Here is a 27,483-nt window from a genome sequence, read left to right on the forward strand (position 1 = left end):
TACTTTAAAAATGCATTTCAAGATAATCTATCAGAAATAGTATTTTTTAAAAAGGAAGAATACATGGTACTCCAGATGAAAATTGAACATGCTCTTTGTTACTAGTTATGGATCTTCTGTTCAAATGAACATGCTCTTCATTTTTATCAAAACATGACTACTAAACTACCATAAATAAAATACATAGAGTACAGAACAATTAAAACCTTTTTGTACAGTAATTACTTACATTAAACTTACCATCTTTTCAGATATGTTGAAAATTAGGACTCTAAACATGATCATTTCAAAGTATCATTTTTAACAATCTTGCACAGGCCCGACAATCAGAAACGTGAAGCTTTGATTCAGATAGCTTGGCAGGTTTCACATACTTTGACAGGTAGGCTACTGTGAAATATGTTGGGTGTGGTTTTTTACTTACGTGTTCTATTTTTATCAAAAGACAGTTTGATGTGTTTGTTTCTTTTTTGTTGTGTGTTTTTTTTTTTAAATCTTTACATTACAAACTGACTTTGTGCAATGCCACTGCCAATGTAGCTTGAGAAAACAAAATGTGTCTGGAACACTGATGATAGTCCAAGTGTTTTCTACCTCTTAAAAAAAGTAAGACTCTAGGAAATCCAGTTTGAGTGCATTTCAATACAGGAAGTCAGTCCTAGGATAATTTTAATATTAAACAGGTACCGTTTCTACCACTGGTGATTTGATGCACTCTTCGTGCAGTCTGCTCCTTTCTGGGAGGGTTAGTGAATTCTCAGCAGGGTGCTCTTGTACACGACTCTCGCCATTCAAAGCTGAAACAAATCCATCTTGAGAAGGACCTTTCAAGTATGAGTGAAATTCCACTTGAGAGTGACTTGGCCTATGCTCAGTGTATAAACTGTTACATGGAGCACTGCTATCACCTTCAGAAGATGAGCAGCAAACAATCACTGAGGGATTTGCAGAAGGGTAATGAGGGCTGCTAAAAGTTTCCTCTGATTGCCGTGTGTAGTCAACAAACTGTTCTGAAGTCATGTTGTAAGGCACCAGAGAAAGACTACCATTCTTTACAGCATCCCTTTCTGAGTAAGTCTCACCAATCTGGTTAGCAGTGCCAGCAACATGGTTCTCTATTTGGTAATACAGATTTGAAGAGTTAGTATAGTATGAGGCGTTTTTAGAGTGGTTTTCATGCACAGCAGTTCCATCAGAGTAGCAAAGGACAGAAGGAAGAGGCACCATATTAGCATGGGAGCCCATGCTTTCTACAAAATCATCTGCTTTTTCTTCCTCCTCATCTTCCTCATCTTCCTCTTCCTCTTCCTCATCATCTGATTCACTAGGGGCTAAACTCTGAGTGCTAGAATCTGTAACTCCACTACAAAAGCTACTCCCATCTTCCTCTTCCTCCTCTTCCCCAGGGCAGTCCAAGTCCTCGGCTGACTGAGAATGCATAACTGAAGCCTGAGATTCAGTTTCAATCTCAAAATTTTCTGCAATTGAATATTCAACCGGATGGGGTCCTGGACTCATAGAACTAGTGTGTGCACTTATCTCACTGTGGCAGCCATTTAGTGCTGGAACTTGCTGCTCTCTATTTTTCTCCAATTCGAGTTTCATTATTGTGTGCAAAAAGTGAGTCCGTACACGGATAGGATTAAATTCAATTCTACCTGCTGTATTGCTACACCCTTCTTTAGTGCAACCGCATGGAAAAGACATACGATCCACCTTTTAAAAAAGAGAATACAGATTAACAATATTTAGCAGAAACCTGGTGATACAATATAACCTAGACAGCCTAAAGAAACACAGCAGTGAAGTGGGATTCAAATGGGATTCACCTCACAACTACTTGTAAGAATAATCATAACTAATTGTAATTTAGAGAGTTAACCCTGAAATTTAGCAATACTGTTGAAAACATAAGGGAATGATGTGTACCAGTGTTGCAAAGTAGGAAAAAAAAAAAAAATTTCCAATTCATGGGTAGAGCTTTACATAGTGGAACAAAAAAGCGGTTATTTTTCTATTTATGGAGCTGCTACAGCTTTACATAATATCGTGCTCAAGTCCAGGCAAAAGTATTACCCAGAAAAGTCTTAACATTTTGATAAAAGTCATGGAAACTACAAATCTATTGAAATAAAATGCATTATCTATAAAAAATGTTATAAAGTTGCCAATAGGGGGCACCTGGCGACAGAAAGCATGAATAGAAGCTCTATTATGTTTTAAAAGATACTCATTCAATTGTAGATGCAATATTTTACATGCAACGGACTGTAGGCAGAACTTACACATCCAATAATATCCATTTAAGTATGTAAAAATGTGATTGAATCCACAGATCAGGTAGTTTACTTAGATAGCTTAAGGTCTATGATTTTCACCTACACTACAGTATATCAAATGTGATGCAGAGGAAAGCCATGTAAAGCAAACTAGTACATCTTCCCCATATGTGAAGATGAAAACAGAAGTAGCAAAGGGAATACATTATTTAGAATAGCAGTGAAAATTTAGCTTGGATTTAAGAAATAATGAAATATGCATTTATGAAGAAATCAACTTGGCTGCATACTAACTCAGGAAAATTAGCAGACATCTTTTAGGAAGCATTTTGAGACATTTACAGTTGTACACAGAACATCGTGTAAATGTACAATATGCAATATCGTTTCAGTCTGCAGAGAAGAACTGCCTGCTAGGTTAGCAGATATATATTTCGTTGCCTACATGCAGTTTTTCATGCATGCATGTTAAATATCATGCATGCTAAATAAAGAACAGTACCACAGTGTCATATATTGCTTCTTATTTAGTTTGGACTGTAATTCACATTTGGACAGCATGTGAATTGTCTCTCAAACAAAAGCTACCTACCCTTGTGAAATCTGTGGGCTACTGATCCTTCTGTTGTTCCATTTGCATGTTTAGATAAAGGGCAAAGGGGAACATGAGCAGAATATTTATGTATGAACAAAAAATATTAAATGATGTATGTGCCTAAAGGATCATAAAATAAATGTGTTTAAGGAGATATTTTGTATTGCACACTATAAACTCTTAAATCTGAAACTTAAACTAGTTTGAGATCCACAAGTGTTATTGTTTAACAATTCACTTACTTAATGAGCTCCCAGTACTTACCACATTAACAAGAACAAAAAGTACAAGCACTTCTCCCTCCTCCCCTTCCTATTTAAATATTGACAATAATATAGACATTTACCTGACATTTTATGCCTGCAAGACTGCAAGTGCAAGTTTCTGGATCACAAAACACACGGCAGTCACAGCCACAATCCTCTCTGGACAGCCGGATGGCTCGCAGCTCATGTTTTTCTTCCACATCAATCTTCTTCACTCCAGAAGCTCGTAGCAGTGCCCTTCGCTTTTTTGTCGGCAGGGGTTGTAGAAAGAAGTACTCGTCTACTTCAGTGTTGTCTAGATCAATATCATCATCAGAAATGTCATCCAGTGTCAGGGTATTCGCCTCTTCAGATTCCACTGTACCATTCTTTGTCATCTGTTATACAGAACAAATAACAAAGTGCTTAAGCTATCCTTGTATATAGTTGTTATATATGTAAATATATGTAATGAACTATGAATGTGGAAAGACATCTGTTAAAAAAAAAAAAAACAAAAAAAAAAACAAAGCCTATTGCATTTCACCCTTTGTTCTGATCTCCATGAATGCCAGTAAAAATTCCATAATACAATTACAGATGGGGTGAAAAGGCAGTTCTTTCACACTGTAATTCACAAGTTAATTCATTTTTAGTTCATGTTTGCCCTAAAGCTAATTTCTTTTCTAAACTTCCAATTTCATGTCTGCTTTTTATATCCTTCATTATATATTGTAGTTTGCCACATCTTGTGCCTTTCTAAAATTCTAGTCTTTTCCATATTGCTTCATAGGATAATTCTTGAAGCCCTTAATTAGTTTTAGTTCCTTTCTCTGGGCTTTTGGAAATTCTTCAATAGCTATTTTGAGATAGCAGTTATACTACTAATGCTATTTCAGGTTAGGCCGTGTCACATCTCTAAAACAGTGCATTTCATGTATTCTATCCTGTTCCTCATGTAGCATGACAAGTTGTTTACTGTATGTACAGCTAAGGTCAAACTATAGTCTTTCCACTGAACTTGAGCACATACCTGTATTTCCTTGAGTTGATAATTAATTTTAAGCCTGGACGTCACTTAATTTTGCCCTTTTCTACCTAAATTATTTCACACTTACTTTGTATTACTGAGGCCAAGAAAAAAGGGGTAACAGCACCCTAATCAATTCTCTGTGGCCCTGGAGCAATGGAGAGTTTATTTACATAATAAATTCAATATATTAGTTCAATGAGGTAGAAAAGACAACATTGGAAGTTTTCCTTTTTCTGTGTAACTTTCACTATAAAGTTACAGTGAAACACAGGTATATCCTCAGAGCATCTTGAATTAGCTGTCTAAAGCCAGTGGGTGGGAATAACCCTCATTACATACAATTCAGCCTGAATGTTCAAATCTAGAATGGCAGCCTTGATGTTTTATTTATTTACTTATTTATTTCTTACCTAGGTACAACTAAGTACAATGTATTTATGTTGCTTTTTGTTGTTGTTGTTGTTGTTTTGTTTGTTTGTTTGTTTCTTCATTTAATAGGAGAATGGCCTACTTAAGAATTCTGACTTCTCCGGTTTTAAATATACATGGTTCAAACCAGTCCTTAAGCTGGTTAATTGTCCATCATAATTTAAATTTGAAACTGGGGAAGAATTCTAATCCCTGCTTTGGTAATTTTTTTTATTATTATTATTTCATTCAATGATTGTTTAATACAAATCAACTTTCTGGTGTCTTACCTATGAGGCAAATGCTGTAACTGCTCAGTTTACAAAAGGCACCTACAGAACCATGCCAAGCCTGTCACATACTTCTCCCCCTCCTCCTGCAAATCTGAATTGTTTCACTACAAAGCAGTAGAGCATTTAGGAATGAAAGCCAGCCAGGCGCTGAATGCTTTAGGCATTCCGCAAACTGTAAAGTCAAATGTGTGGGCATCGAGTGAGATAAGACAGCAGTCTGTAATTTCAAAGCACCTTAGCTCCTTTTGACTCAGTTGCTGGATGCTATTCTCGTCTCCTCTGATTTTTTTTCTCAATTTCGTCATGCAAAGAACAAATGAATTAATGAAATGGAAAGCTTTGACCATCTCTTAAACAAGTAATTGGGAAACTACAGAGTGAAAATTATCAAGAACCATCAAATATATTTTTCAATTCAAAACTAAAGGACAACGTTATTTTCTCTTGTCATAATATTGGTTATCTGAATTAAACTAGATATGTAGATGGGTAAAATTTCTCGCATAAAGCTAAAGGTTAATGCCGTAACAATGGGATAAGGTACCAGTCAATGAATACATGAAGTTTCTGGGTGAAAATCACCTCAACTCTGTAAAACGTGAAAAAAAAATAGGTTAGATGCCTTTGCTTGCTCTAGCTGGAAGCTATTTCTTATGGTAAGAAGCCAAGACAAAGGAAGCCAACACAGAAAATGTATTTTTAGTTTCTCCTGCTGTTCACCATGGAAAAAGTGAACTATCTATTCATTATAATTTTGTTACTACTACTGGCTTCCATTTTTACTGTCCAACTACATGATCTGAGTAAGTTAAAGACTTCTGCATGTTCCTAGACAGGACTACAAAGCTGAAATCTGAATAGTCTGCCCAAAGATTAAAACTAATTTACCAATTACTGACAGTACCATGATCAACTTGAATAAATTCAGTTAATTCTCGTATGTCTAAAGCAGTTACTTACAGTGTACTACAAGTTTCTTTTCTTAGAAATTGTTAAGCATATATGCTTCCACATGCACCACCATAACCACATTTAGGTTTCATAAGTTTACCTAGCCTATAGAAAATGGTGAAATGGCATAGATTTTTCATAGAAGCTACTCAACATTTCACCATTCCTTGACAATACATTTCAGGAACATTCCCCAACAGCTGATAGAGAGAAAAAGATAGAAAAAGTGCTAGAACGCTTTCTACACAACTTTTAAAAAAATAAAAATTAAAGATTAAAAGGCTCTAGAGTAATTCTGTTCAGAGACAAACCCAAATCATTTTACATTTGCATTTGTCTTGTTTTCAGAATAATAACAATCTGCACTGATTTGTCTGTTGGTCCACAGACTCAGGAACCTTAACAGCACCAGGCTCATGCTAACTGTTTTAAAATATCTTAATCTGAAGAGACATTATGAGTTAGCAATAAGGACTACTGCAGCTAACCTGTTGTGTTTACTCATAATGTTTCCTCAAATGACAACATATTTAAGTAAAGCCTACCTTGTACCTTTCATCTTGACAAGATGGCTTTCATGCACAGACTGCCATTAGAATTTTCACACTCTGCTGCTAACAGTGTTTATGCCACTGTCAGCAATGTTTACACTGAAGTGTTATTGCTAAATGGCTAAAGTGACTTGAAGATGATTTTAAAGTCTTTATCTGCTTTTAATTAACAGAAATTTCTTATTTGGCTCTTTACTTTTAGCAAGTAAAAACATAAACAATACCTAATATTATTAAGACTCTATTCCAATATACTCCTGTACTTCTTCTCTTTTCATCAAATTCTACAAGAGAGAATGCTTTCTACCTACAGGTTTCATATTTTAATCCTACAGAAAAAAAATTAAATGGGGAAACTGAAATTGAAAACAAACAGGCTAAAAAAAAAAAACAAAACAAAACACTGAAAATGTTACTGTTTGCTTATTTGTTTTAAAACAGAAAGCCTTTTTTGAACAAACTTTGCTGTGCTTCGGTTTCTAATTTTCCTAATTTTTCTGTGCAGATGGACAGTAATTTACATTCATATACTGATTAGTAGGTTTTCATTATATCACTGACATCACCTTAGAATCTACAGCCTTTCCTTTTTGTGTTCATTTAGAAATCATGTGAATAGCAAAACACCTCTTCCTGGAAGTCAGCCAAGGGATCTACACAGTTACAGCTCAATTCACACTTGATGCTCTGAAGATCCTGTGATGCGAGATGTTTAGAGGTATATTCTATCTCTATGATAAATCACAAGCTCTATCCTTTTGTTTCCAGCCTGTCCAAGTATCCATCTTTAATTTACCTTTGTCTTGAGTGGTTTTTATATTTGTTTTCATTATGACAGTTCAAATTTTATGAACTATCTCAGAATGTTTCACAGTTCAAATAAAAAAAAAAAAAAAGAAAAAAAGTAATTACAACAGTAAGGGTCATATGCACTTATTCAGGTATTCAGACAAAACCTATGAACAAAGTTCATTCTAGGGGAAAAATACTGTGAGATTTCTTAAACTGGGAAGGTGCCAGTTTGTTTTATGCATATGTAGCCTGAAATACCTGAAATAGAGATAATGGTATCAGAGAAGGAAAAGGAGAAGGAGAAGCTGTGGAGCACAGCAGTTCAGCTACAATTGTTGATATTGTTCACTTTTAATTACAGAATTATTCTGAAAACTAGTCCAAAACACAAGCCATCATATAGGAAGTTTTTTCATTCACTAAACAACATAACAAAAATGGAGCTTTTGCCACCACTTTTAGGGAGGCAGAAGAGACACTTCCAAGAATGCAATCCCCTTCTCTCTTCTCCTATTCTTTTTGTTCTCCTACACAATTTGTTTCCTCTGCTCTGCTAAATTAAAAAAAGATAGCTTTAAAACTATAGCTAAGATTTGCTCTGACTAGCTAAACTGATATAGTGGGTTAATTTGTCTGATGATTCTTTAACACAGACAACTTTTGGTAAAGTATTAAAGATGCATGAATAAATATTTGTATAAATATTTGTATAAATTGGTACATTAAAAAAAAAAAAAAAAAAAAAAACGTATTCTGTATTGCTGTTACCAAATTTGGTCAAGTTCTCCAAGAAAATAAGGTGTCTTGTTTTCAGTACTTAGCATGTTACCACTGCTTTCTCTAACAGGGCACTGTGCAAGGGCTCAGAGGACTTGCTCACTTCCTGGCACTTCCAGACTCTGCTAGATACCCTGGCTGAGGTTAAGTTCTGCTGTTTATCTGCCTTTGTCATCTTCTCTGTGAGAAAACAGGGAGTACACAACCATACCCTAGTAAAGCACTTTAAGTACTTTAGTACACATTAGTACTTTAGAACCATATCAGCACTTCATAATATCTAACAAAAATATATCTTCAGTAAAATAAAAAAAGAAAAAATGTCATTGTTTCCATTGAAATCAGACTGGAAAGCAAGGAAGGGGTTTTGATTAAAGCATTTACATCATGCCCATATCACTCTGATACTGTTCATGGAAATATATAAGGGCAGGGATCAAAATCAAATAATTTTTACCTTTAATTTTAGAGAATTGAGTTTTTCCTCCCTTAGATGCTCTCTTAGCATCTCCCGGTGAAGCCTCTCCTGTTCCATTGCAAACTCTCCAAGCGTGTACTGGCGCACACTGTTGTGGCGAGTGGACATTCCCAGTGTGCTTCCTCCTTGGCTAGGAACACTGGTGAAGCCTTGCCTTCTCGTGAAGTAATACACAGTAACACAGTTAAAATGGACATTTTTTGTTCTCTTCCTCTTCTCTCTTTTAAGGATTGATGAAGCTGGAACAGATGCGAATTACAACATTAATGATAACTTGTAGTCATATAACAGATGACTACATAGTCAGGTAGTTCCATTTACCTTAACAATACATATGTACATGCTAAAGTTTAGAGAAGTGCAGTCTAAATGAGGGAATAAGATTAGAAAAAATGACCATATAGATAAACCCAGAAGCCATTACAAACCATTAAAATGAACAATATAAATCCTTGTCCAGGACAGCTTTTTTCCTCTGCATTTTTTAAATGTTTATCCATTTCAATAAGAAAGGAAACAAATCCCAGCAAGAAGAGTTTCTTTTATAGTGTCACCTCAAAGCGACTGATCAGTCTACTTGTACCTCTTTAAAACCCAGTGAACAAAATGACGCTGCATATGAGAGCAGTTAGAACAGCAGACCAGTGCCTCCCGCAGATCTATAAACATGATAATTATTATGTCAGCAAGGCTCTAGTAGAGGTCTAACACTTGATCTTTAAAGTATTGGGTCACATTAACAGAAAAGATTCCTATATTTTATATTCTAAAATATGTGACATCAGTGCGTTAGGGTAACTATAAAGGTAGTATGTTTTGTGTTTCTGAAACTCTTATTATCACAGAATAATATAGGAATAATGCTGATTTACAATCAGATCCTTTTTTCCTTCACCTTCATCCTTTTCTGCTAACATCCACTGAATATGTCTGTATATATATATTCCTGATATGTAGAATTTTGACCCCCCCCAAAAAAATCTATTTTTTTTCTAATTCTTTTCTGATTCCCTTCACACTCTTGCTTGTTTTTTCTTATAAAAATATGCAGTTCCATATGAAAGGGATTTATTTAAAAATATATGCCAAATTTTAACTGTCAATTACTGTTCTTTTCCTACAGACATTCATAATTCCTTTCAGTGATACTTATCTATTGTCTCTCTCTGGTAACAGGGGTAAGCCTTTAGTGCAAAATACAAGATACAAACATTGGAGAGACACTCCTTGATTTTTAAGATGAAACAGCAGACTGATTTATTTGATTTATTGCAAAATGACAGCAGGTTGTCAAGGAAGTAGGTAATACGTTACTGCTTTGCAACAACTGGGCAGGTATGACTGAGAGACCAAACTGCCAGAACTCAGGCAGTAAAGTGATTTAACAGGTGCCTGAAACCACTTTTGAAAGATTTGAAACCATTCCATAAAAGCCGTAAGAGCATTGTGATGTACTCTGCTAATCTAAAATTGCACCATCTAGAGACTAGAAGTACTTGGCCTTCAGCCTTGGTTTCGTAGCAGGTTTGGTTTATTGTCACAGTTAAAATACAGTTCATTCCCTAATGTAGCAAAATGCTAATCATCAGAAATCTAAAAAACTCAAACTTTCATGTTAATTAAGTTTAAAAAAAATAGAATGATCTAACTATGAGAGAACAACATATTGGAAAATACATTCTTGTAGCCAAACTACAGCTGGTATACCCTACTAACATAATCATAAAAACATTTTAGGTTCCATGAAACACTGAAATAATAAATTTTTCCTAAATATTGTCAAGCAGCTGAAAATATAGTAAGTAACGTGTACTTTTTCAGAAAAGCTACAGATGTGCTAGAGTAGAAGTATAAAACAGATAAATAAGCACAAGTCCTACCATTCACTTACCTGTTCTCAGTGACAGGTGTTCCAAAAAGGGTGTAGGATGTACACAAAGGAATTAAAACAAATTGTTACATTAGGCATGTTTAAACTTACAACCACTTTTAAGCAAATCTCTCAACAGAGCCTATCAAAACTAGTTATAGAAAGGTTTTACTGGGTGCCAAGTGTTATTTTATTAGAAGAGAATATTTGATAGGTTTATGCCAATTTTGCATAATATGAAATACTGTTGTAATGTACTGTTTCTTCATTCACGTCACGGTTTCAAAACAAAACTGTTTAAAAAAATGAATAGAGTTTGGAATATGGGTATTTTGGTATCGTGACTCTTTCAATTCAGAATGAAAGGAAATGTTCTCTGTATCAAAGTTCATTGCCTATATGCTCTTACACATTAAAAAATCCTGCTCCTAGTGAAGAAGGCTTCTAAATCATTCCGGAATGTATCCTATATAATATCCTATATATCCTATATAATTACCCGATATAACAGTATTGATATTATTTGGATTTCAACTGGATCTTGCCTATATTTGGGATGAAATAGTGAAAGACACTGAAGGGCAAGCACCAGTATTTTTACGAAGTAAAAGATTCAGCCACAAATGGAATAAGAGATAAAACTATGGTAAAATATTAAAGTAAATAAAATATAAAAGGTTAATTTTACATAATTTGTCTGCTTCATGCAGAAATAGAAGGTTCCTATAGATCACACAAGCTGGTGAATGGTTTGAATTTTCAACTTTAAACTTCAGTATCTACTACATGAGGTTTAAATGTATAGCAATTAATTTTAGACCTTAGCTACGGAATTCTTGACATGGTTGCTTACTGGCAGAAATACGAAATGTTGGAATAAAAGTGATAAAAGTGTTTCTTTTTTTTTTTTTTTTCCCCCTTAAGTCTGTCAGTTCTATGGAAGAACTAAATTACAGTACTTTTTATACATAAAGAAATCAACCTGAATTTTTATTCACCCTTTACACACTAACAGTTAAATGAAACTAGGCAGAAGACCAATCTAACAAACAAATTCCAGTTGGAAAAAAAATAATGTAATCTATGACAAAAATTAGATGACATGAATAGGCTTTTCAATTATGTGGATTTAGAGGGAGGAGCAAGGATGCCCATACGTGCATGTGTGTGTTGTCAAAATTTAGAACAATTTAATACATTACCATATGTTTATGCCTAAATGTTTGGTCATCTGTCTCTCTCAGTAGACTGTAGTTGCCATGAGCCGTCTGAAAGAACCCATTAATGCATTTCCTCAACTTTTTTTTATAGTTCTTCTCACTTTCAGCAATTAAGTTATCAGCGCCACACCGTCAAATGTTTTGTTTGCTTGTTTTATATGTCACTGGCAAAAACTGTGTTAAAATGGAGCTAAGCTGAACTTCAAAGAGATACTGGGGTACTGTCACTGCAACACAACCAGCACTATAAATCCAGCACTATACAATTGTACTAAAGACAGTGAGAGCTGGCATGCATTTGTTGTAAGTCATTAAAAATCATGCTTTTATTTATTAAGATCGTAGATCCTAGTCAGACAAATTATATGCTAATCTGTGTAAGCAAGCAAGCATGTAAACAGAGACCTCAGACTATATGCAGTTATTTTTTTCTGAAACACATCCTATCTTTTGGGTTTGCTTTTGTCTCAACTAAGAGCATATTAAAGGAAGAGCTAAGGATCTATGAATAACTCTACAGTTACCTCTTCTGTGTTACTGCTAGGACCTAGTCAGAGTATATTCATATTTATGAGAATGTTGTTTACAAGAACAGAGCAGGCAGGAACTGCAAGAGATAACAAGATTTGATTTGGTTATCCAGAAACATTAATTAGAGATGTTCAGGTGCCGGCCCCCCGCCCCCCCCCCCCCCCCCTTTATTATTTTTTTTTTCTGAAGATACAATCAGCCTTCTGTCAGTGAAGGCATTGGAGAATTGTGATCACCTCAGTAACAAGGACACACAAAGAAGCACAGTCAGCGCTGCAAAGGCATTATGTTCTTGTTCTCCTGTACTTCCTTAAGTCTCTGAGTAGAGCACTGCCATAATGTGATTTCTCAAAGGTTATTATTTGATATTGAAAGGAAGTGTTAAATATTTTCCAGCATCTGGGATGGAGTGCTCTATAACTCATTCAGTCCTTTTGTTTCAAGGCAGCCAAAACTCAGATTTTTATATCATCTTACCAGGATTCAGAGCCACATGTTACTTTGCATGCACCACACCTTAAATAGTAAGTTTGAATCAGCTGTAATTACTGCTAAGGACACTGCTTAACTCAAGACAGAGCACAAGGACATACAGAATATTTATTTTCTGATATATCAGAAATCAGGAACATTTGCTAGGCATCTGTGGAGTCAGTTTCAAAGGTGAAAGAAGGCAAGAAAATTTTCAAAGGCAGGAAAAGCTTGTAACCTAACAATTTATCCAAAAAGACTGTAATCAACAGGCTTCCCTGCTTGGACAGTCTCAGAAGTACTTACAGGACATCTGGCTGTGCAACAGTGATACCCAGGGATGCCACTATCATCCGTTCTGTGCAAAAGGGGCAGTATTAACTCCAGCCAGCTTCTGTTATGCAGAGATGTGGTCGTTTAGCATCTGCTGGACACACACTGTCAACAGGAACCAGAAGGTGGTTTTTGAAAATTAATGCCACCGTCTTGGGTCTAGCAGTTTATAATGTGCAAGGATACCAGTGGGAATAGGAATATTCACCACCATCTGAAACTACCCAATGGATCACGCAATCTTTTAATATATTTACATATTACAGGTCTGATACATAAGTCAGACATGTATAAATACCTTTCCTGGTATCCTCCAGGAAAGGAAAAAAAAATACTCCATTTTCACAAAGTTAAACAATGAATATAATTTGTAGTTCCACGTTCTAGGATTATATGGAATGTAATATATTTGGCAGATACATAAGTACCATAATGCACAAAATCTGTCTGTTATTAGAGGGGAGGATGATACTGTTAGCATAATTACTGCAATAGATCTGTCCCTCAGAAAAAGTCACTTTAAAAGTAAAGTCTGAACAAGGTCTTCAGACATACATGTCTTCAAAAAGCCCTGCCCAGAATTTGTCATCTGAAATGTTAACAACTCAAATTTTGATTTGGGGGATTTGACATTTAAGTGGTTCAGTTTCTGGGTTTAGCAGAACAGAGCCCAAGATAATAACCTGCTTGCAATGAGCTGCAGCCCACAGAATCGAGCCTTCTCCCACAGGTGTCTGCCAAGCCAGAGCGGTTGTTGCACTTTCAGGGACACCGTGCAGCGCTATTCATGCAGCACTCAACCTGCACTAAGCCACAGCACAGGTCATCTGCAGCACAGGCTATTTATGGGAAATGGGAATCATCTGCAAGCAAACTTCCTAAAGGTGAGGCCAGACTCAAAGACTTAAAGTAAAACTTTTATAGGCAAATATGGATGGTTAACCCATCCTGGAAACACAGCCTGCTCTTTGTCCTTGTCCTTTTGTTATCCTTGTTCATGATATGCATGCACATATACATTGTAGGATGCATTTATTCATCTTTTCCTCAGCTGTTAGATTCTCTGTCTCTCTTAACAATTCTGTTTATCCACAGCAGTTATAATTACTTCATGACTACATATGGTAATTCTGATGTTTCTCTTCACACGCTGCTCTGGCTATCAAACATACAAGGAATGTCTATGGATTCCAAAGCTGAAGAACATCCATATGGCAAGCCAAAGAGGAACAGAACGCTACAATGCCTAAACATCAAGTTTTTTCATTATAGCCCTTCAGTTTTCCGTGTTTCAATAGGGCCGTTTTTCAGTCATTGACATACATAACATGTCCTATATAACTGTAGTACTGAACAGGGACAACTGTTCAGTAGTAATTCAAGAAATTAAGATTTCTTTCAGTGATTTTTCCATAAGGCTACACACTAACATGCATGAAAATAGCTTTGTCACCTGCAAGACAACACACTTTTCTATACACACACTCCTACGAATTACACAGGTTAAGGCTTGACTCAGTAAAGCTATCTTACCCAACATGTGGTTTACTAGACATGGAAAGATAGATCTACTAGGAAATGGCAGTAAACATAAAATGAGTAGACACACAAATGTAATCATGATCATTCCCATTAGTGGCAAATTATAAGCATGGCTGGAAACCATGCTGGGCCACTAAGTCATACCTTCTACTACCAACATTTTTATTAAAATGGTTGCAATTTGAAATGGTAACTTTTATCTATCAGAACAAAAAGTACTATTTTTATACCTCGTTGAAAAAAGACTCATCAACAAAGAAGATGAAAATAAGCATCCAAGCCATGTGAGGTTGGAGAATAATAAAAGCCTTTGTTCATCAATAATTAATAACAGTTAATAACAGTTAATAAGAAAGAATGAAGCAATTTGTAAGGCAGAAAAGTTTAAACATGTATAGAGAAATGTGTGAATAGACTAATGGTGAAAAAAGATGTAGCACTACACAGATTTTTGTAATATATTTTAATGTAACTAGGACACTATGGTTAGAGACTGCCTCCTCAGTGGCATCATTGTATGAAAAAAAACAAGTCCTGCAGCTAAATTAATTTCAAATAATGGCTGCCATCATATCGTTCTTACCAAAAGGCTCGTAAGATTTCTTGCACTTACCTTCTGTATTGCAAAGAAAATTTCTTTTTCATTTTACATCTCTTTGCAGGAGTAAAGGTTACAGTATCTGAGAATTTTATTATGAACGCATTTTTCAGTTTTTTCAAAGCTGTATATCAGCATCTCTCTAGCTTATGTAATTGTACCCCTTATTTCCTGTCTTAATTTGGCCCTCCCTACACCATACCAAGGGATTCTCAAAGCACGGAGCAGAAAATTCAGATACCCATAGGATACTTCCAGACCTCTGTACATTGGGGTGAACTGTTTACCTGTGAGCCCTCCCCACCCTCTTCAGCACCTCAAGCTATATTGTGTGCCCCGCCCTGAGAAAAAAACATTGTCAACTTGTGAAAAAAGAAAGATACAATCACAACTCATTCCACATTTGAAAAATTCAGGTTAAGCTCTTTCTTATGTGCTGGTAACACATCTTATGATGCACATCCAACTCTCATGTATGAATAAATTACAACCACAGAATCACAGAACTGTAGGGGTTGGAAGGGACCTCGAAAGATCATCAGGTCCAACCCCCCTGCCAAAGCAGGTTCCTCAGAGCAGGCTGCCCAGGTAGGTGTCCAGACAGGCCTTGAATATCTCCAGAGAAGGAGACTCCACAACCTCCATGGGCAGCCTGTTCCAATGCTCTGCCATACTCACCGTGAAGAAGTTCTCTCACATGTCAGTGCAGAACTTCCTGTGCTCTAACTTGCAGCCATTGCCCCTTGTCCTATTCCCACAAACCACTGAGAAGAGGTTGGCTACGTCCTTCTGTCCTCCACCCCTGAGATATTTATATACTCTGAGGAGATCCCTCTCAGTCTTCTCTTCTCCAGGCTGAACACACCCGGGTCTCTCAGCCTTTCTTCATAGGGAAGAAGGCCCTGTATCATCTTTGTGGCCCTCTGCTGGACTCTTTCCAGGAGATCCCTGTCTTTCTTGTACCGGGGAGCCCAGAACTGGACACAGTACTCCAGGTGAGGCCTGATCAGGGCAGAGTAGAGGGGGAGGATCACCTCCCTTGACCTGCTGGTCACAATGGATTAAGTAGGTAAGCAATACTGTAATAATGTACTAGCAGACAAAGTACTCTCATATGCAAATAATGAATGTTCTATACATCTGCACTTTTCATCTGCTTTGAACATCCTCGTTTTGCTCTGAGTAGTGTACCTAGAGCAGGGTAAAACCTGAGAAAGAGAGAGCATTTAATTCCACACATCTAATGGCCAAAATAGAACCCAGAACTCCCATATGAGGGAATAGATCCTGCTACAGCTGTATTCGTGTATGAAAAGAAAAACATGTTTCCTAATTTTACAAAATCCTGATAGGAATAACATTTTAAGCCCATAATGTTTTTCAAACATTTTTACTAAGCAAACTGGTAGTTCTTCGATTACTAAACATAAATAATCTTAGTTCTGGCTGAACTCCAAATCATAAGCACTTTTTTCTGCTGTATCAGCTATTCTCCTGATGTCAAAGACCCATTAAAATAAATGCGAACCATATGGCTACTCGGCAGATTACAAGCACTTGCATCAATGAGGGCAAAGCAATTCATTGTCACCATCATGGAAATATCTAAGGCACATGAAAATTTCAAAAGGCTGGAAAAAAAATGTATCCTTTTGTATTAAAACTCTATCTGAAACAGGAAGAAATGCTAATTTTCTTAAACCCTACAATCCCATTTGTGTACTTTTTACATATTTTTAGTGCCACATAAACCACTATGGCAAGGAGGATTAACACCATTCTCCTGCTCAATGACTTTCTCATGTAGTGTTTCATCAAGTCTAATGACACAGAACAGCAAAGACCCACACATCATAGTAACGTAGGCCAGAACATCACTGACAAAAGCCACCTTGCTTCACTGTCTTCCTAGAAAACAAAATATTCCAGAAATTTCTTATACCACTCCCCCACTGCCTCCCAAAAGGTATTTTTCTAAATAGACTCTATATACTAACTTAGAAATGTAAAACCCTTAAAAGTGAAGTGCTTCCCCTTCATGCCTGGAAACCCGCATTAAAAGGAAGTGCTGTGTCATACTATGTCCCACCCCAAAGAAACACATGGGCTTGAGGGCAAGCAGACACTTTCTGAAATAAAAACTGAATGTGGAAGTCTTTAAGGGAGCTGCATACTCAAAAAAGAGTAAATTGAGTACTGGAAATTCGATGGGACATGGACAACATTGTGGAACCTACTTTAACAGTATTTCACTGCTTCTTCCTTCTAGTGCCTTCCTCAGGTAAAATTAAAGCTAAATTAATCTGACAGGTGTGGCTGGATGGGAATGTTTGCTTAATGCCACATTTATGTCACATTTTAAAAGGTTTTTGAAAAATACTAGTTTGTAGAGAAGTTTGGCACGAATGGGACAGGTATTTTATTTGAGCTTCAGTTAAACATTTTACCTCACTGTCAGAGTTTTCTTTAAAATCTTACATAAATGTTAAATTCTTTAAATACATACTAAAAGCTGGAAATTTACTGCTAAAATTTCAATGAAAGCTGTAAGTTTCCTTCTTCATCACTCTTTATCTGATGAATGCTTTTCTTTGACATTGGCTACAACAGTCCAGTTTCTCCATTCTGCAAATATAATCAGCCTACAGGGAGAAGTTAACTGCTCTCTGCCTCAACATTTGCTCTAAATGCGACCTGCTGTTTCTTGGATGATTATTTCTGACATTGGCCCTAGCTTCAAGCACTGTGAGGAGGAAAGCTGCCACCGCGTATCCTTGCAAGAAGGCCCAAGCATAACAACTGTAATTGCTGAACTCTCCTAAGACGTTACAGTCAATCCTTTGTCCCATCTTATGGATGACTTCTGTGATTAGCCATTTGATATAAATGCAACTACCCATTTACCTGTCCACTAATTTGCATTTTCAAACATTCTGTGTATGTTACAAACATCTTCAACAAACACATCATTTAAGGCAAAAACTTCCCCTCTGTAGAGTGTGTGAAATGCACTAATTTAATTGAGAGAAATCTTCAAAAACAAAGACATAGAATTAATCACACAAATCCTTCTAAAAATCAGTGGGAGCCTGCTTCCTAATCCCTCTTTACGTTTTTGAAAAACTTCTACAATAGTCATTACTCCAGATGCAAGACAGCTGCCAGGTTTCTCTTGAGGCATACCCTGACCTATAATTTTGTATGAACATTTGAGCTAAAACATTGCACCACATTTCACTGAATTTCTTTCAGTTTCTCGGTGTTTACTGCCCAGATTAACCCACTTTTAAAATCAAAAGTGAGACTCTCTCAACTTGTTTGCATTTCCTAGTGTTAGTCAACAAATGACAACGAGAATGTATTCCTCATTAACAAGGAAATTCCAGGCCTTGTGGCAGGCAGTATAAATCACTGCAATATGCCACAAATAAAGAATGGTTGCATTTAGCTATGCTTCTACGTGTTTTCCCCTAATAAGCCAGCATCACCACATTTAAGTCATTGAGATTTCTGTCTCTTACCAGTAATAAAATACAAAGTTTAAGCTCAAGGCTCAGGCCTTATGTTATGAACCTCATACCAAATAATACTTTATCCTTCACATAAAGAAGACCTTCCTAGTGGAATCCTTCCAAGGATTTAATACCTTCTTCCAAATGCTTTGTGGCCACACAGATGAGACAGCTCAATTTGTTGGTGACCATAGAACATTCAAAACAGTAGTTTTAAGGGCATATGGACAGAAGTGCACGGAAGATTTGTTTTTGAATACTTTTGCTTATCTTTGATTGCAAAATCAAAGATGGTAAGAGTACTTAGATACTGAAGGGTCTTCTCAAAACCTTTAATAACTAGCCACATTCATAATAAGCCACATTCATAATAAGCCTCATTCATAATAAGCCTAAGGCATCTAATACTCTACAGACAGCACTGCATCCACCCTACTCAGCATAATGACAGGACTTGTGATTATGGCTGGCTGTAGGATAACCTTGTTAATGGCAGTGATAAGATTTAACAGTGAAACACAGAAAACTGACTGAAGTTCTATTGACGGTTGAAGATCATCTTGACAGACGAGCTAGTTTTGGAGATTTCATCTGCCTGAGAAGGTTCTACAATAAAGGCATTAGTCTGAAAGTTTCAGCTTCACTACACTGAAGTTGAAATGGCACAAGAAAGCAGCAGTTCCTCAGAGTATATTCCTTAAGAGATTAATCCATGATTAATTTGGTGTAGAATGTTTTTAACAGCACTAGAATGCAACAGCTCTTTCAATGGCATGTAATTCTGCAACTTAAATTTGGGTATTTTTCTTTATCAGAAAAATGGATCAAGCATTTAGGGACATGTACATCCGTAACACCATAACACAGGAAAAATCCCTCACATCTGAGCTAGTGCATGGAACCCAGTGTCCCTCAGCACACAATTGTAGGAATGGTCAGGGAGTTGTATAGATATCCTGAAGGGCAACTCCAAAGAAAACTCACTGTGGAGCTGATGAACCACAGCAGTGGGGTGAATCACAGCAGTGAACCACAGCAGTTGCGCGCTCAACGGGGCAATTTAAAGGAGCTCAAACAGTGAGTGTACTCCCACTCTACGTGCAACAGTGTCCCACAAAAGAGAAAAAAGAATGGGGTAGTAAGTGTCAAGAAACAGCTTAGAGAAGTAACTTCTGTCAGTGAGATAGTCAGGTATGTATTACAGAGGCAAGAAATCTAGCCAGCTTTTCTTCTACATTGGCTCTTTTCAGTCTGTTTACTGAAAAAAAATTGTACAGAACTTTTTTTCCATATGTCCTTAGAAGTACTGTTTTGAGTATTCAACATCAAAAAGCTCCCATCTTTTATTTTGGGAGATTAATGTGTTTAAAGAATTAACAGAACATCATTCAATGTACATAATTAACAGTTTTGTTACTGAACAACACACCTGCATGTAGTTTGCAACTAGTTTTCAACCCCTTAGCATCTCCATGCAACACCAAGATTCAGCAGGTAACTGAAATGACACATTGACAATTTCTAGATATTTTACTTCTACAAAATGCTGAGTACCTCAAAAGGATCAGTTCACTTCTTACCCCTTCCTAGAACTCAAAATATGCTTTTTCAAATAATACTGTTTAAAAAATTTACAAGTTAAAAAAAAAAAGTACATAAGAAGTGTTCCTGTCCTGAAAAACACAACACACACGACTGATGTCAACCAATACAAACAAAAATGAAAACAAATCCTGTGTTTAAAAAAAACACCAATTGTCCAATTAAAATATTGCTTCTAGAATCAAAGCACTTGAAAATTGAAGAATGTGAAAATAATAAAGTAAAATAAAGATTAAATCTCAACAAAAGAAGTTTTATTTTTTTAGACGTAGTCATTTATCAAATTTAAAACGTCTTTCAGCATTTGACAAGTATCTTTGCTCCTTTGCATCTATTTTAAATGTAAATGCAGGTATTTTTTATTGCAAACATATTAACTTTTACCATCAGACATCATCACCTTTTTAGTACAGAGTTCCTAGTATATATATCGGATGTGCCTAAGGCTACCAAATGAGTGATTTTTCTAACACTGCTCGATTGGCACATGTTGACTGTATAAACATGAAAAAACAATATATGATAATATTAAGAAGGAGCAACATCTCACTTACAGTGTCTTAACAATAAATGAATAAAGCCTGACTTCCCCATCAGATGCAAAACTGAGTGTTTTTGCAACAGTTATGAAATTATAATGCATACTAGGAGAGAATTTGGATGCAAGATGCAAGTTTTTAAGTTACAAAGGCTGTGCAAGTATGCTGTATACAATAAGAGTAAAGCAGAATGTCAGATACCAAAAGATGCCTCTGTCATATACCAGTCTGCAAAAGTCTTTTCCTTGACTCCTGTTCAAATGTAGCACCTAAGCCACTTGCTCAATTCCTTCCCTCTCAAACCAGCTTTATGTAATACTATGAATATTCTGATTGAGTTCTTGGAATTTAGGCCACTGCATCTGTATTAAAGAAAATACTGCTTAAAAAGTAGTATTAATGATTCAGACAATTTTCTTTTCCTATTTCCATACTGCCAGCTGATGTATATATGTATATGTGTAAATCTATTGTGTACAATTTGTGTATATATTTGTGTGTGCACGCATACACGTGCATGGACCACATTTATTACGCTGGCTACAAATATCTCAGTTACATGGATCATTAATCATAACACTCAGAAATCCTATAGTTTCCCTTCCAGGTATTATTGAGAAACCAAACTATGTATTGTGTCAACTATAATCAAAGCTTATTGTTATATGCATGTATTACAACTTTCAAGATGTTCCTGTGAATTACTAGCTTTCTTTGTATTTGTGTATTCACAAAAAAATTGCTGTCTTCTATGTGGGTGGCAATGACTGATGTAACAGGACTGCTTTCAGTCTGTGATGAATAATCATGTAAGTCTTTAAAGAGACACAAAGTTAAAAGAGCAGCATGCAAGTAATATTGCCACCAAACTGTTTCTTAATACTACTGAGATTTATTCGGTCGCTTACTTCTTTATAGCATTTTAATAATAGAAGATTCTGTATTTGTAGGGGACCTTAAATATAATATGCTTCATCAAGATTTTTACACATACATATTTCTGAAAAGTTTTGTCTGCATAACCTTTGCACAGAAAAAAAGAGGAGATTTGAACCTTCATATCGAAACCCTATCTCAAAATGCACAGCAGCATTTGGCAGAAAAATCAATCATAAAAACCTTCATATCACATGGTACAAACACAATTTCTAGGCACATGCTAAACCACGTATTTGTAAGGATCATGTTGTATATGGGTGGTGACAAGGAAACTCACCTACTCCTTGGCCCACAGTTTTAAGAAACAGCTTTACAGCCACTGACTCCGGTGGAGAGATTTGTATATAGCAGAGCTGAAGGATGGCAACCCCAGCTTTTTAAAACATGCAGTTCATCATTAAAACAGCATAACCACCACCAAGTATCATAAACTACAAAAACAAAACCTTAATTAATTCCTCATATACATATATGCTGCCCACATAATCTACCTAGCTTTGCTAACTTAAGAACAAATGCTTATCTGTACACAGAAGAATTGCTGAGTACAGAGATACCATCCCCTGGCTGAAGAACAAAAACTACTGCAATGATAGGTGCCTCTGTGTCTAATACACAATGTTCCACAATTCGGGAGAAAAAAAAAAAAATGTATGCTATTTTCTTTGAAGAAGAACTCTCAGAATACAATACTGTAGATAGCTGACAGCTGCATTACATTTGTCCATAGAAATTAAATAAGCTTACCTAGAGCATCTTCCCTACAGTTCCTGCTTGAAATACCTTAAGCACAACTCCCAACGTTATACAAATACATACATGACTCAAACAGCAAACAGTCAGGGTCTTCCAAGAGACTTCAAATTTTTACAGTGACAAATAGATTTATATAGATAACATGAAGGCAAAAAGGTACAGGTCTGCTAAGTTGTTCTGAACAAGTCACATACTCTGAAAGTCAGCTTTAGCATCTGTTCAATTTTAAATCGTCACGTTTATCTAACTACGGTGTTTGTAATTATTATTATAGTTTTATTTTGAGGAACAGAAATAATTGTTTAGATACACAACATTAGTACTTACGGGTAAAATGATTAGAAGTGGATGGATTGACACTATCACCACTGTCAGCACTTTCACTGCTAGAAATGTCATCATCTGATTCCCGCACAGAGGAACAAGGTGAGGAGCCATCAACTTCTTCAAACTTCCTCTTTAAAATTCCACTCATTGCTGCAATGCTGTCACATGCACCTGTAGCAGGAACAGAGGCAATGAAGCATTGAAACATCCAACTGCAGAATATGCAGTCATAGTCTCCAAAGTCATTTTTATTTAGAAGTACCAATAACTTGCCACTTCTCATCTTGAATAGCCATTTAGTATGAGATTAGGTATAATTAATTAGGAGACAGTGAAGCCACAGGAAAGAAAAAAAACTTCATAAATCATACTCTCTAACTTGCTACCTGTGGAAATGGTTAGTTACATTGTTAGAATAATGGGTAACAGACTGGTTTCAGGGTATGTATTTTGCCGTTTGGAAGTTATCCCTTTTCATGTAAAAACAAAAATTTAATTTGAAATATAGACTCTCTTCAGGTCAGGGAGAACTGTGTCTGCAACAGCCTGATGCTGTGCATGAGTTGCAAGGTGCTTAGCATTCCTGATTTCTACGGACATCAGCCCCAATCTAGGTTATGCTGTGAAACGAAATGAAAAAGTGGGAGTTTCTCTTCTAAAACTCTCATTTTGGAGGAAGAAATGTTCACAAACAGATGAAGAATAAAGAAGAATAAATCATACTGAACATTATAGTTCACACTGCCAAATATGTGATCTAATTAGTGCTCACATCACACCTAAAAGAAATCGTAAGTTAAGTATTATCTGATAATTCCATATTACAGAGAGAGAAAAGGCAATGAAGTCACGAAGACCATGTATCAGTTTCACACTCGATAAACCCTTACAATTCAGAAATTCCCCACTCCAGTCAGAGATACTAATTGCTTCCCAAACTCTCTCCTCCCCATTTTAAGAAATGAGATGCCTAATATGCCCCTGAAGTTACATAGAAGAGTATAAGTATTTAAGCAGGAATTTAGCATCAAGGGTAGAAATTTACAATGACTATCACATAATTAAGGAGAAAGTGTATCCTTAGTGTAACCAAGGAGAGATGAAGGGCAGCTGTAGCTTGTTCAGAGGACACATATCTGCTCCAGTGCCTCCTGCAGCACTGCAGAGGTAAATGGTGCTAATACTTATCCAAGGCAAGAAGTTTATCTAGGACTGATGATATCCTAGACGAGCAGGATGCAAAATCCAGAGGACACCACAGAGTACTGCCAAATCCCACTAAAATCAAATCACATCCCTCCCTCGGATAGAACAACTTAAATCCCTGCAGCTACCTCTAGGACTAACTGCTTCCAAGCCAGGTACATTCTGCTTCAGACAATGAAGCCCCAGAGCTCCCTTCCAACCCAAACTTTTATGATTAAGTTTGTCACAAAAAAAAAAAAAAAAAAAAAAAAAAAAGCACCATGAAACTGTCAGGAAACTAACATATGTCAGGCTAAATGACTACTAATAAAGGATACAAGGTCAAGGCACAGACTCCAGTTGTGGCCATACTTCTTAACAATTAGCACGTGTCACAGCTTTGGCCCAGGCCACCTAGCACTCTCCTGGATCCTGCAGGGTGCAGCTGGTACCAGAGCCATGCCCAGTAGGCAGCCTGGATGAGGGCACCCTGTTTTTGGTGGAGGGCTGACAGCCACTGTGGACAAGAGTAATAACCTGCTGCTTCCATCAGAAGCCAGAGAATGCTGTCCTCAGCCTGCATCTTCTCATCTTTTTAATTATCACAGAGGTAGCCTTACTGAAGTAGCAGCTATGTTCTGATCCTGTTCTGACAGCACTTTGATAGATCCTAAGATATGCTTGCTAAACCTCAGAGGCAGTCTAGTACCAAATAGATTGAATGTCTCCTCTGCATCCCATAGCTCCCTTCAAGCCCTAAGATGAGTTTCCTTCTGTGAATAATCAAAGGCAGCTTGTCAGAGGTTTGCAACCAACTTTTGGCCTGATATGAAGCTAGAACAGGACAAAGATGGATGTATGAAGCTGACAGCTATGAAAAACATATTGATGGATTCATCAAGTCACAGAAAGTCTGTAAGACTAATTCAAAACGGTAATTCAGCAAACAGATCTGTCTGCAGGAAATGCTAGGAAGGAGACTGAAGAATAGTACAGCTTCACCCCAGTGCAACAGAAATTAGTTCGAATTATTTGCTTTGCTTTGCTGACAAAGCATTTTACATTGCCTGCCAGATCCTAAGCACAGCAGGATGAAGTTATGGGGAAGTTTAAACTTGCTTTTGTAAGCCAAAACTAGAAATTACAGATACATTATACAAAACTTTCATTATGTTATTTAATTACAAGGGCTAGAAGAAAAGTTTTATAATAAAGGAGATCATTCACCTCTTAAGGAAGTAAAAGCTCTGAGAAGCACATACACGATTGCAGCAAGTTTAATATCCTGTCTCCAGTAGCAGTCAGTATTTAATGCTTCAGTGGAAAGCAATGGAATGAGAAATTCAGCCACAGCCCACTGCAAGATACACGGCTCTGCTTCCTCATCCTTGCAGTCAATTTCCCCTAAGCATAAGGCTGAAATGTTGCTATATTACTGTGCACAGCCTCTTAAATTCATTTGACTTGCTCTCCCAAGGCAACAAGTTTCATATTAGTTTATCAGGGAAAAAGACCAACAAAACAAATCTCCCAAAACTATAGCCACAGACCCTTCAAAATCACAGCAGTTCCAGCCTTTACGATATTTTGGACAGTAAGGAGCAGCAAAAATACACCAGTGTCCAGCAATATGCTTTACCAGAGAGAACCCCACCTATACTGGTATTTCCCACAAAGTGGAAATAGCTGAAGAGAAGTCAATGAGATCTTTTTGCATTTATATAGCGATACTTACATTTCAATCCCCAAAAGCAATTAGATTACAATGGATGTGCAGTGCACCCCATGATGTGTATGGAGTTAGGAAACACGGTTATACTTGGGGGGGGGATGTGCGGGGATACAGGGAGGGCATGGCGATGGAGACACAAACAGAACCACAAAATCAAGTTCCTCAGCCCAAAGCTGAGCCTGTCAATCCACTGAATCCACTGCAGTTGCCTGAATGTGTGTTACTGTCTACATTTGCAGTCTCATAGCTGCGTAACTCTTAACATTCTCAGCACTGAGGCCTCACTTGGAGTGCTGTGTCCAGTTCTGGTCCTCTGGTACAAGAGAGACGTGGACATTCTGGAGGGTGTCCGACGTTGGGCCACCAAGATGATCAAAGGACCGGAGCACCTCTCCTATGAGGAGAGGCTGAGAGGGATGTTACTGTTCAGCCTGAAGAAAAGGAGGCTCAGATGGGATCTCATCAATGTCTATACCTGAAGGAAGGGTGCAAAGATGATGGAGCCAGGCTCTTTTCAGTGGTGTCCAGTGCAAGACAAGAGACAGTGGGCACAAACTGCAACACAACCTGGTAGCCCTGCTTGAGCAGAGGTTTGGAACAGGTGACCTCCAGAGGCTCCTTCCAGCCTCAACCATTCTGAATCTGTGATTCTGCTTCTGGGAAACTTGCCAAAGCAGCGCAGCCAGAACAAGGAAGAGAAAGTGGGGGGAAAAATCTGCAGATCTGAAAGCACTTGTACACACAGTTACTATTCAAACAGGTTCTTCACAATTCTGAGTTAATGATTCCCAGAACAAGAAACAGATTCCCAACAGAAGGTACCCAACTCCTGAGTGTAACGTACAGGGAGCTCTGGTCCCTAACACAGCCCTCCTGATTCTGGGAACTGGTGCTGTGTTCAGTAGGGCAAGGGAGAAAAAAAAAAAAAAAAAGGCAAGCAGACCTGGTCTGCAACCTAGGCAAGTGGCAAGTACACACTGCCAAGCACACACAGTACAGCATCAACTAGTCACAGTTGCACATGCTTGTTTTACTCCTTGCACTGGCACAGGGACACAGAAATGGCTGATTACTGTCTGCTGACTGGAAAACAGTGGCTTTCTGCTAAGAAGCTCAAAACTTTTGAACCACTCCAATGCCCCTGTCTTTTGACTGTTTTCCTGAAAAAAACTGTTTTCCTAAAAACTACTTTCCTGAAAGACTCTACCTGTCACACACTTCTTCAAGGGCATCTAAGCTTTTTCATGGTCTCACTTTCAAGTTCCCCTGGCGTAAAGGCTGCATCTGCACATACTCAAAAGTTACAGAGCTTTGAGATGCTTGAGTAACTCATGTCCAGGTCTCCCTGGGAGCTGGAAACTTGGTGTTCTTCCAAGCAAGGTGTCTAAGAACAAAAGAAAAGTGGAACATGATATTGTAGTGCATGTTGAAAACTGACAGAAAGGGTTGGGCTGGACCCAATCCCATGAGTGATTGTTTATGTACCTGAAGGCTACTTAATACAACAGAACACTTGGCAAGCTACCTGTGCACACTCTCTCTGGCCTATGAATCTTGGCATTATTTTCTACAGAGTGCAACGGTCCACATCTAGACAGAGGACTAAGAGTCTCTCTAAGCTATAGCTCAGAGGCAGCAATTCCTGAAAAACAGATTCAGGTCTCTAGCGTCCTGGTGAGCTCTCTTGAACTGTTAAACTACTGTGTGAAAGATAGGACACCTATTCAGCAGCAGATTTTTAAAATAAAGTTGCTGTAAGAGTGACCTAGGCTCTGTTCTTGAAGATACATGGGCCTGCCGTCAGGACAGGGGTTTGGACTGTGGCTGCGCAGCACTGGGATCTCACATACCAAACAGCTGAGTTGGGGGTTCAGTGCTGAACGGTAGCCATCCAGAAGTTATGGATTAAAACATTCAACCATCT

General features: G+C 37.3%; 1 protein-coding gene across 1 annotated transcript in view; it reads right to left on the reverse strand.

The window, feature by feature from the left end:
* Nucleotides 1–675: 675 nt before the first annotated feature.
* The window catches only part of CSRNP3 (cysteine and serine rich nuclear protein 3), a gene marked incomplete at its 3' end in the record, with an annotated part of 76,364 nt that continues 49,556 nt past the window's right edge, over nucleotides 676–27,483 (reverse strand). The window contains exons 3-6 of the mRNA XM_084288848.1: nucleotides 22,643–22,813; nucleotides 8,382–8,641; nucleotides 3,221–3,517; nucleotides 676–1,716 (exon numbers count right to left, since the gene is read on the reverse strand). Of these exons, the coding sequence (XP_084144974.1) occupies nucleotides 676–1,716; nucleotides 3,221–3,517; nucleotides 8,382–8,641; nucleotides 22,643–22,813 (1,769 nt within the window). The remainder of the gene's footprint in view (nucleotides 1,717–3,220; nucleotides 3,518–8,381; nucleotides 8,642–22,642; nucleotides 22,814–27,483) is intronic.

The sequence above is a fragment of the Netta rufina genome, assembly GCF_964035555.1.
Source record: "Netta rufina genome assembly, chromosome: 6".
NCBI lineage: Eukaryota > Metazoa > Chordata > Aves > Anseriformes > Anatidae > Netta > Netta rufina.